General features: G+C 42.5%; 1 protein-coding gene across 2 annotated transcripts; it reads right to left on the bottom strand.

Annotated features, from left to right (window-relative positions):
- Positions 1-1006: 1006 nt before the first annotated feature.
- On the bottom strand, positions 1007-7298 carry LOC136548014 (LRR receptor-like serine/threonine-protein kinase FEI 1). 2 transcript variants are annotated; one of them, XM_066539679.1, is made up of 14 exons: positions 6923-7298; positions 6062-6290; positions 5844-5979; positions 5604-5675; positions 5430-5501; positions 5185-5256; positions 4845-4916; positions 4684-4755; positions 4391-4488; positions 3164-3331; positions 2749-3081; positions 1853-2098; positions 1569-1702; positions 1007-1425 (listed from the first exon to the last, which is right to left on the bottom strand). In XM_066539679.1, the coding sequence occupies exons 2-14, from the start codon at positions 6153-6155 to the stop codon at positions 1213-1215; spliced, it is 1782 nt and encodes a 593-aa protein (XP_066395776.1). In that variant the 5' UTR covers positions 6156-6290; positions 6923-7298; the 3' UTR covers positions 1007-1212. The 2 variants fall into 2 exon arrangements, with proteins under 2 accessions (XP_066395776.1, XP_066395780.1); XM_066539683.1 differs by lacking the exon at positions 6923-7298 and adding an exon at positions 6510-6791.
- Between the last annotated feature and the right edge of the window lie 4767 nt (positions 7299-12065).

A 12065-nucleotide genomic window follows, 5' to 3' on the forward strand; every position in this document is an offset into this window, starting at 1 on the left:
GCCGCAGCAAGCAGGGCGAGCCTGCTCCTTGGCCCGACCCGCGGCGCTCCTCCTCCTTCCCCACACCGATAGCCGGCACAGCGGGCCGGCCCTGCCTCCTTCCCTACCCCGGCGGCGGCGCGTGCCCGCTGGCCGCTGCTTCCCTCTCCCCCCGGCGACCGGCGCATGGCCCCTGCTTCCCCACCCCACGCCGCAGCAAGCAGGGCGAGGCGAACTGCGGGGCGGTGCTCCTGCTCCTTGGCCCGACCCGCGGCGCTCCTCCTCCTTCCCCACCCCGATAGCCGAAGCAACGGGCCGGCCGGCCCTGCCTCCTTCCCTACCCCGGCGACCGACGCGGCGGCGCGTGCCTGCTGCTTCCTTCTCCCCCCGGCGACCGACGCCTGTGTGCACGACGGAGGCGAATGGATCTATATCTTCTTTTTTTTTGTTGAATTTGGTCATTGAGCTATGTATTTTCTCGATGTTCAATTTAGAATCGGTTAGTTCGGTGATAACCGAAACCGAACCGAAACCAAATTGCTCGGTTCTCACTTTTCAAAAGAACCGATCGGTTAGCAGTTTCTAGGTAACTGAATTTACTATAAAACCGAAGAACCGAACCGATCGGTTTCGGTTAACCGAATGCCCAGGCTGAGCTGTGGCTGCTGTGTCTCAGTCTCATGCGTTGTGTATTAGTGTCACCTGTCGTAAACCCAGTTTCAAAGAATTTCCAAAGTGAGTTGCTAGTTCTACGGCTTCTTTGGAATATATTCCTACGGTGCTTCGTAAGCTACAATTAACAAGCTTCGTAAGCTACAATTAACATGTCTGATTACTATCATGACAAAGTTAGCTTCCTGTTCCTTACAGTTCTGTGTCTCATCGAACAAGTGGTATCTACAGAAAATACTGTCGTCACATCCAACACGTATATCCACAGAAAATACTGTTTTTTTTTCATTTCTTGTGGAGATCCCGCACCAATCTACCCAGTATCTAAAGATCGATGGTTAAACACACAGTAGTCTACTGATAAGTTCTCTTATTAAATCAGCATATAGCCAACTTGTAGCATGACAGATACATACATAGGTATACAGACGCAAAATTGTCACCCGTTGAACCAGCCGATTGGAGACCAAACACCGCGGCAATGCATTTACACAATATCTGCAAAGAATAAAGGAATGCGCCTCCACGGGAAATTAGCAGCAGTGTGGCTTGTCCAGGAGACTACTCTGAATCGTAGAAGTCGCTAGGGCACGGTGTAATTACATCCGACTCCAGCATCTGTACCACCCTGTGCATTGTCGGCCGCTCCTCTGGCAAAGAGCTAACACATTGCTTGGCAAGAGAAAGCAGAGCATCTAAGGTCTCAGTCTGCACTCCTTCACAGTTCAGATCGACAATTTCCCTCTCCCGGTTCTCACCAGCCAGAAAATTTAACTGCCAAAAGACAAGATGATCCTGTCAGGTTACTCTAACTCGATCGAAGGTCACACAGAAAGTATACAAGTCTTATATATTTAAAATAATGGAGCCCTTATGACAGCTGTGCATATCAAAGGGAAGGTCATAACAGGACATACCCATCCAACAATGTTTAATCCCTTCTCAATGAAGGATGCATCGGTAGGCCGCTTTCCACTAAGTATTTCAAGTACCAAAACCCCAAAACTGTAGACATCAGTCTTCTCGGTGGCTCTGCCAAATTGCATGTACTCTGTGGATTTGGATTTTGTTTATGTTAGCTCAGAGAATTAACAATGATATTTAAGCAACCAGAGAAAGTCTGAAGCGGCAATTAAAGAGTAAACAGAAGTTCATTTCTTCTTTTTTCCCCTCAGGATGTAACAGAACGACTTCCACATACCTGGTGCAAGATAACCAAATGTTCCTGCAACTATTGTAGTAATATGTGATTCTTCATCCTCCAAAAGCTTTGCAAGTCCAAAGTCTGATACACGGGCCTCGAAATTGCCATCAAGCAAGATGTTGCTTGACTTAATATCACGATGTATTATTCGAGGCGAACAGTCATGATGCAAATAAGACAAGCCTTTTGCAGCTCCAAGTATAATGTTAATACGAGCATCCCAATCCAACTGTTCAGATTTTTCTGCAAAGATTCTCGGACAAAAACAATTGCACTGTGTCAGATCAAGAAAAAAATGAGTGAATCCTGAAAGATTTGTTGAGACTGGCTGCAAATTCTTTAAACACTAGAAGGATGCCCTGCACATTGCTGTAGGGATCACAGAGGTTATGCAGGGGCATTGGAGCATTATTTAAATAAAGAATGTATGATTGTGATGACTATTTTGTGGAGTAACAAATTTATGATGAGAAATGAGAAGTGCATTAAAATTTGCATTTAAATAGACAATACTCTCAAGTGACAGTGTTCGTGGAAGAAAAAATATTGTTTCAATGCTGCTATTGTATCTTCTCGGACTGTACATGGGCTACCAGGCTAGTACAAATTATAGTTTCCATTGACTGGGCTTGTGTAAGTCTAAGAGATGGGATGACATTGGACGGATGGGATTTGTAATGGCAATTGGACAGCAACAAATGTGGGATGGTGTTGCCATAATATCCAGAAGCCTAAAATTGTTGTTCGTGTTGAACAAAAACATGATTAACTTGTCATAGTGGCAAAGGGGACTGATAACAAGCTTGTTAACATGTTTATTTAGAAAGCAACTCAAGATGAAAAATAAATGCAATCGAAGAGATGTAAGCTGATAAACAAAAATGACACTTTACCATGAAGCACTTCATCCAGGCTTCCACCTGGAAGATAATCATATATCAAAAGTTTTGATGAAGGAGAGTTGCAATAACCACGAAGATTGACCAAATAGCGATGTTTAACACTTCCCAATATCTCAAGTTCTCTATCAAAGAACCGATCTAGCCCTTCATTTGTTTTCACTATTCTTTTCAAGGCAAAGACATTGCCATCATCCATTGCAAGTTTATAAACAGTTCCGAAGCCTCCTGCTCCAATGATATTTTCTTCATCCATAGTCTCTAGCTTCTCGAGGATGTCTTTTGAGGAGTAAGGGAGGTCCCCATGGAACATCACGACAGAAGAGCCTGAAAAATCAAGCAATGTCATAAGTCAATTTCCTCTGAAAAAATAATAATACTTGCACAACATATTCCATGCCATGGTTACCTCCACAGAGCTCCACTCTGAAACCACACATATCTTTCTTTCCAAAATTTTTGTAAAGAAAGCAACCCCAGAAACACATTAAAGCCACCAATAGGAGAGCTCCCACTGTTGCCACTGCACTTATAACAAGTCTGGTAGAATTCCCATTCCTTTTATTAATCATGTCATCTGTTGTAAGACCACCAAAATACATAAGAATGCCAGAAAACAAGAGTTGAAATGCGAAGAAATAAAGTGAGCAGTTGTTGAGCACAAAAGGTACAAATCTAGAATTGCAACTCATGGAAGGCCTTGCATGTAAACTTATTGAACACAGGTTCTCGGGAAAAAATGTGCCTGTTTGACGTGTTTTACATCTTGAAAGAGGTGAGGCTAGAAGGATTCTTATACTGATCATATTAGCACGCAGATCCGTCCCCCCCCCCCCCCCCCAATGGACGGCAAGTGTGGGGACTGCTGGGGACTCTTATAAGGCAAAGGGGTTGCTAAGAGCAACCAACCCAAGCAAGCAGCAATACACAAATGTCAGTTCTCACCCAAAGCAAAGCTTTATACGTAGCAGGTCACCAGCAAATTAGAAGGGTAGGTTGTTTGTCATCACAAAACTGCTGTATCGGGTAAAGATACAGGTTCAAAAGGCTGTTAAGTTAGAAATAATCCTTTGTGCTCTTTCAATGTTGTAGCTAAGTGGTGCTTTCACCAACTTTTTTTTCCCTATTGTAATGTCTACTTCATTGTTACCATTTTAGCTCTCCACAAGATTCATCTTTGACGATAGCATGCATGCACCTGGTTTTTCACAAAATCTGATCCAATCCAGAATCCACAACTATGAGGCATATGGGTATCAGTTATCAGAGTTTAACTTTAACACTTAACAATGATGTCTAAGAAAACTTTTAATTCCCTAAGTAGACTATGGACCTTATCAGAGTTTAACACTTAATGATGCCGTATTCAATAGCTTTTAATTCCCCAAAAGGAATATGGGACCACAGTTAGGCACATGGTTCTTAGCATCTTAGCATGCTAGGATTAAAAGACATGGCCTGTAGGTCCATCTCTTGACCTTAAAGAAATGTGCCAAACATATCAACCTGCACAACTCAGAACTGCCAAGGCCATGTTTCTTACTGGTGATAAAACACACCAGATGCAGATATCAATAAAATCACAACATGATCACGCTTACAGCTAAAAACTATGTTACTATAATATATTTAGTACCTGGGGAAGGTGACTGCGGACCATTTGATGGTGATTGAAGTGCATCTTTGCACATCGAGTTTATCTGCTTCCCACATAAACCAAGATTCCCAACAAAGCTACATTACCAAAATAAAATTCAGTTGGAATCTACGGAATGGGAAAGTAGTATTGCTACTCATTGGAGAATGGAGAGATAAATTAGAGAAGCTTATGAATCAATATTTCTGATTCACAAGATCAAACATAAATACATAGGTGTGATAGTGAATAAGATAGATATGGCCATAAATAAAACATGTAGAATCACTCACGATGTCTCATTGAAATTGATAAGTGAACCAGAAGATGGTATTGCTCCTGTCAGGAAGTTCATGGAAACATTGCTGCACAAGGTTGCAGGTAAATGATTTTTTATCTCAGCCATTAACTTTTCATAACAATTAGATGGATTTACCCAAATAAAAAAACTTACAATGATGTAAGTTTGGACAACTTATCAAGAGAATGTGGAATAGATCCGCTCAATGTATTACTGGATAAGTCCCTGGAAGAGAAAAAAGATCGAGACATAACAATCTATAATTTTTTTACCATGGCTAGCACAAACTGTCTGTAAACTTCTTTTCTAAGTTGGGCTTTTAGGTTTGGTCTACTACTATAGTAAAATAGTAAATCCCTCTGGAAGCTTGAATCAGTCTCATTGGAGAGATCTATCTGATATGGAGTGGACAGTAAAAACAACACTGATATATTGGAAAACTGATCAATAGTCAATTGAGATTTAGAAAATTCCTTCTGAAATCTGAACTTACAATGCCTCGAGTTCCACCAGATCACCAAATTCTGAAGGGATGTACCCACTTAAATAATTTCCTTGTAGATACCTGCAAGTCATCATACATCAGAAGAACACAAGATATACTACACAAAGTAAAGTCTGTAATACATAAGAAGCATGCAATTGACTTGATATGGTTCAGTGTTATCCATGGATTATTTGTTATATTATCTAGCATTGATGCCCCGAACAGTGCACTCTAGCCATTAGAAAACTTACAATTGTTGCAACTTGGTACAATTCCCTAGTTCAGGAGGGAGTGAACCATACAAACTGTTCCCCTGCAGTGACCTATGCCAAAAAAAAAAGACACGTTTAGATGTACCAACAAATGATATGAGGGGAATACCAATAAGAAAAGGTTAAGAGATGCCATTTTTAGAACACACTTACAAGGTTTGCAACTGATCTAAACTTCCAATTTCTGGTGGTATGGGCCCAATTAATCTGTGGTATGCAAGAATCCTGAATAAAGGAGTAAGTCAGATATTGATGCTACATTGATAGAAGATGCTGAAATTTCATTCTCTTTAGAGAAATTCTATCCCATAAAAAAAAATTACTGTTGCAAAAACTGTAGATAGCTAGACACCACAAACTAAGTTAGCTTAAAGAATGATTCTTTGTTCTTACAGATTAATCACTCTCTTGCTATGACTATCACATCTAACACCCTTCCAATTGCAGGGGTCTGCATCTTGCTCACGCCAATTTAGAAAGACTCCATCTGAATTTGTAACTGCCTTCTTGAAGGCAAGAAGTGCTTCGCCTGTAGAATACCAATGAGTGTTAGCATTTTGGACAAGCGGAAAAAAAATGTGCCACAAATAGCAGCCAGAACCATCACATACCATCTAAACTCAGCGTCCTTGCCCCATGAGCAACAAGGTGCAGAATTATCAAAATGAAGAGGTAGCTGGGCTGTTTCCTCAGGAAAGAGCCCATTGATAAGCAGGTGGTGCAGCATAGAAGATCAGCACATACTATTACAGTTTCCAGATGTCATTGATGAAGCATCTTCAAACCAGAAATGGATTTAACATGAGGCCACCCACTGAGTGGTCAAATAGATTTCCAACCCTGGAGCAGGAACAGTCATAAAAATAAAGTTAACAAGGCAAAAGCATAACCAGAAGCGCTTCAGCAAATAAATCATGATATGATCACAAAAAACACACAGCAGATCAAATGCAGCACACATCGACGGTCATACAGTGGGAAATTAGAAATGTTTTCTTTCTTCTATGTGATGCAAACTTTCCTAATTTGCCTCTGGATAATTGCTTCAGAGACACAAACCTTCAAAGGGGATAACAACGGGGGAGAACCACAAAGCCTCTAGTTCGAACTCGAAGAGAAACACGTGGAGGGCTAATGAGCTTGTCACTACCCGGCTTAAATCCACGGCCACTTAGCTCCAGCTCCCAGCAATCCAATGCCTCCTCTCCTTTAGTATTAGTAACTTCCAAAGAAGCAGGCAAAAACACCCCAGCTAACAGTAGGCACTACCAGACACGAGCATGCATCCAGAGTCAAAGCCACTGCAGTCTGCAAGCACGGCTCATCTACAGGCGACGCCACCGACGCACGAACTAAGCGCAGCAATTTGGGGGGCGGCGGCAGCCTAACGCGTTCGCATTTACCACGGCCGCACACCAAAGCCAGCGCAAATCAGAAGAAACGGAGGCAGATCCGGCGCGAGGACGGGGTACCTGCGCCGCGCCGACGCTGGCAGGAAGCGCCGCAGCGATCTGGGACGGGGCTCGGCGGCGAATGGAGGCGGAAGCCGCGGGCCAGGCGACGTCTGCCGGCAACTGGCGGATGATGCGGCAGCGGTGGGCGGCGTGGCAAGGGGACGAAAGGGCTGGAGAGATTAGGCAGCCGCTGGCCGCTGTTGTACTGAGTGAGGCGTAGAGCAGTGTACTGGGAACTGGACTGGTGGTGTGCTGTGTGCGCGAGCGAGGGGGGGCTGGGGAGTGTGGCGACTGGCGAGGTCGTGAGGAGGGCGGCTTTGTCCGCGTGCGGTGCGGTGGTGGGCGAGGAGGAACGGGACACGGGACGAACAGCTAATCACCCCCCGTTTTCTGCTCCTCGCACCGCTTTCTCTGCCTTTTTCTTCCCCACACCACACCTTTCTTTCTCGTAGCTAACTGGATTGATTGATTGATTAATCAGGGGCGCATGTACGTGTATGGCATGCTGACCGAAAATGACATATCAGTTGGGAGCGAGAAAGCGAGAGATTCCTCCCGTGAAAGAGAGGGAGCATCCGGTGTGTGGGGTGTTCCATAACCTAGCTCGTTTGGTGAAAAGGTTTGTCTCATTTCTACCTCTTGGGTATGTGCAGAATTATTGGATACGCCTCGCTCATAAGATTTATATATAAAATAAAATCCTGGTCCTTACTTATTAGAAAGAATTATGCATCTCAGAAGATAGTGTACCCATTTATTAGATGCTTCTCTAAAGAAGGACTTAATCTCTCTCTCTCTAATATATATTGCCCATGTAAACATATACAGCTTCCTTATGGACTAGGCCCCGTTCGGCTGGCAGAAATTTAGTTGAAACTGACTGAAAAACACTGTTCTGGCTGAATTGTTGTGAGAGAAAAACACTGTTCCGGCTGAAAAAAGAAGCCGAACAAACCGAATATGGGGTAAGCCGAACGGGACCCATGTGGTTGCAAAGATAGGAATTATTATAATTCGATGGTGCTTACATGTAGATACAACTAGAAGACTGTCCGCGCGTTGCTGTGGGATTTTCTTAAAAATAAATCTGTTATATATGTAGCATTACTATATGGTATTATGTATACTATACATACATACATACACACACATATATATATATATATATATGAATTTGATTTGCATGTTATTTTATTGTATCAGATTTAGTTAAAAATCAATAAGCTAATAGAAGAAAAACCAATATAATATTTGATTAATTATAGAGAAATAGGTGATGAAACAAAGTATTGCACGTGGTAGAGATGACGTGGATATTTTTTGTAATTAATAAGGGATGACATGAACTTAGTGAGGAATGATTTGGACATCTTGTACGAAGAGATAAAATATCTAGTGGGTTACTTAGTGGAAAATGATGTGGACACCTTGCATGAAGAGAAAAATCATCTAGTGAGGTTTATCTTTATAAGAGTATATAGATACCCCTTGTATCTTTTCTCTTGTTCTTAGGGTAGACTCTCTATTGTCCTCATTGTAAACTAGTCTCTTTTTCATCATGGTTTTGTAAGTGCAACGTGAAAAAAAAAGTTAGAGCCACTTTGGTTTTAGAATGAAGTAGGCATTGAATTGGATTGAGATTGGTGTTAGTTTTTTTTTCGCGTCACGAGCTCAATGTGTGATGATGTACAGATGTAGCCTAAGTTTTTGTAACATGATTAAACACTGTTATCACCTTTGTTGCTTAGCAAATATATGCTCCTTTTTGCCCCTACATTCACCTCAATATTCATCTTATCAAGTCTCACTCTCATCCCATCCATTAAGGGTTAGAACATATTTACAATGCAACACATATCATTTTATCTCATTTCTTAGCGCCAACCCATGGTTTTCTCTGTTTGACCTACGAACCATAAGATATTTATTGTCGTTGTGACTCAGTGGTAATGATCTGTAAGATCAAAGGCTCAATGAAGCTCAAAAGAAACCTAAAGTTGAACTTTGACTCTTCATCTCATTGAAGAAGCTGTGACCAGCTTCTTAACCTAGGATCCGAATGTTCGAAATCCTGGAATTCTAATATTTTTATGGCACAAGTTGGATGATGTTTAATAAAACCCATAAATGTATTTGGAAGTCCTCTTAGAGTTGATGGTGGTTCCTCGAGGAATGTGAGGGATGGACAAGATGATCATGTGTGTAAGTACTTAATCGTATACTTTTATAAAACAAAACCCCACTAGCTTATTTCTCTAGCATCTCCTTAAGTCACGTCATCACCAGGGGCCCACTACCATCTTATGAAGTGCGATCCCTCAGCACTTACGTTTCTTGCGCTCACCTCTTGTAGTCTTGCCTCAGCCCTCAACCACACTAGCTTATTTCTCTAGCATCTCCTCAAGCCACGTCATCACCAGAGGCCCACTACCGTCTTATGAAGTGCGATCCCCCAGCACCTGCATCTCTTGCGCTCACTTCCTGCAGTCTTGCCTCAGCCCTCATGGGACCATCGCACAGATCTTTTTTCTTGGTCTTCCACTGGCCACGGTAGATCATTATTATCCACCACTAATCAATCCATCCACAAAGCTCCGCGATCCATTATTAACCACCACTAATCCATCCATCAACAAAGCTCCGCAATCCTTCCTTTCAACTTCTGTCTAATCTACCTCCTTATAAATTGCTTCACGGGTATAGAAGCCACGCCAAGGGCATGGACGCCAGCACCACAACCGCTTGCTATCATTTTACAGTTTAGACGGGTCATCTAGCTCGCCAGCCTGCTTGCATCTTCATCTCTGCCGGTGCTGCTGGCCTCCACTCTGGTATCTAGCTGCTCCTAATTTTAAGCTTCCTCTTTTCTCTGATCGCCAAGCTTATTGTTTTGAATTTTGTCAGGTTGTGGTTCAGCTCAAAAAGTTCTGGACGTTTTACCAGCCATATATATTACTATATGTCAGGTCTCTTAGTCTGCTGCTTGATATACACAAGCTCTCATCTCTTAATTTTCTTATTTACATTTGATAAGCACATGCATCTTCTTCTTTCTTTCTTTTTACTCTTGCTACTCGCATGTACCTCCATCTCTGAATTTAATTACTACATTGGATGAGCATACGCACCTTCTTCCATCTGTATGATTGGAAAGAATGGATAGTAATGTTGTTTTTTCTACCGTATGCAGAATATTGTCATGCACGCATACAAGCTTCTCACTACACTGTCTGCCTATTGCCTAAAGGTTGTGATCAATAGATTGACCATGTTCGATTGTAATTGAGAAGAACTATCATTAGGAATCCTTCATGATGATCATATGCATGTATCATCTCTTCTGGGCATATCTATTTGCTTTTGTATCATGCATTATCAGTAAAGGCAGACCACTTATCTTATATGGACACTTTAATCTGCATTCGTTAAACTAATACAAATCGTTACACTCATGACCATATTTTCTTTCATTTCTCTGTATATTGTGCACATTCCTATGTAGTGGTTATCCATGCAAATCCTGCGGCAACGCACGGGGTATTTATCTAGTTGTGATAGTTTGAGAGATTTGTTTCACTCACTGTTGCAAATCTCTAGCAACATTCCCACTAGTCTTGGGCAAATTACCATTAATAGTTTTTAATATTTTTTTTGGAAAAACACAGAATCCACATTTGTATATGTTTTGAAAGGTACTTCCATAATATCATAATATTATTGAATTTTATGAATACACTTAATAGAAAATAATGTTAAATCACACAGGAAGATTGTAACACGTTCAAAATAATGTTTCCACAATTAATAATTTACACTTGTATATAAGTCTCTGTATTGTTATTTCGCTGCAATTTTTCAGCCTGTTCGTTTGTTGGTTTCAGCCAGCCCAAACCAACCAGCCAACAATGTTTTTCTCTCATAATAAACCAGCACCAGTCAGTCCAAACCGGCCCAGAAACCAACCAGCGAACTATGCCATGGACCTCTTTTCCGTTTTGAGTTCTGTGATAAGTAAAGAGGAAAAAAAATGTTGGAAGGCCGAAGGCGCTACTACGGGTGCAGACCCTAGTACGTTAAGCGGAAGTAGCCGGTGGGGCCGATCCCCTGACCGACGAGGCGAGTAGGCGACCCCGAGGTTGCTGAGCTGAGCTGTCTCATACTCGGTGTCCTATCCTCTCGACGTGACCCCTGTCCATCTGCCAAGCCAGCAGCCTGATCTTTACCCTGCCGAACTGCTGCTTCAGCTTGATCATAAGCCGAAGCCGTTGTTTCTGTTTAAGCAAAGCTACTGCTAGTAACAACTAACAACATTGGGCCTCTCTTTTTTTTCGATGTTGAAATGTTGGGGTTCTCGTGAACAGAAATGGACCACTGCTAGCAGTGTTAGATTTAAAAAAAAAACTAGACCTGTGAGGGTATGATTATCCCAGACGTTGCATTAAGAAGAAGATATTCTCACGCAGGTCTAGAAAACCTCCGAACCCCTGCCCCACCCTTACACAGCAGCACCGTTGCCCTGTGAGAACGGACTGGTCCTTAGACCTATGCTTTGACGTAGGACAGACGAGGGGATTTTTTTAACCCCAGCCTAAAATTCGCTCACACGGGGAGTCAAACCTAGAACCTGAGGAGTGCCGCCGGAACGCTTTAACTAGTTGGACTAGAGACCCTTTGACTCAGTGTTAGATTCTAATAATGGTAGATGTATGGAGTACGTGAGAAAGCTTAAGCACATACTGATAGTCTGATCCTTCTAAGGTCTCTTTCGGCTTACCTTAAATCCGGTTTGTTCGGCTTCTTTATTCAGTCGAAACAGTATTTTTCTTTCGCAACATTTCAGGTAGAACAGTGTTTTTCAGCCAATTTCAGCTAAGTTTCAGCAAGTGGCCTAATTCTCTTTTTCTGGCACAGTAGCATTGATGAATGCTGGGCCAATGCTTAGCGAGAGGAGAGGAACATGTCAGTACCATCCCACGCCGGCTAGATCAGACAAGGCTGAATGGGATCACTGGCAGGTCTCCAGCATCCGCGACTTTTTTTCGCTGTTTCTTCGATCGAAACGAGCGACGCCGCTGAGTCAGACAGCCATCATAACTGCGCGAGGCCCCAACGGCCTCAGCAGACCGGTGAGCGGGGAAACGCTGAATCGCAAAGCCATCAA

Source organism: Miscanthus floridulus, chromosome 1 (assembly GCF_019320115.1).
Source record: "Miscanthus floridulus cultivar M001 chromosome 1, ASM1932011v1, whole genome shotgun sequence".
Classification (NCBI taxonomy): Eukaryota; Viridiplantae; Streptophyta; class Magnoliopsida; order Poales; family Poaceae; genus Miscanthus; species Miscanthus floridulus.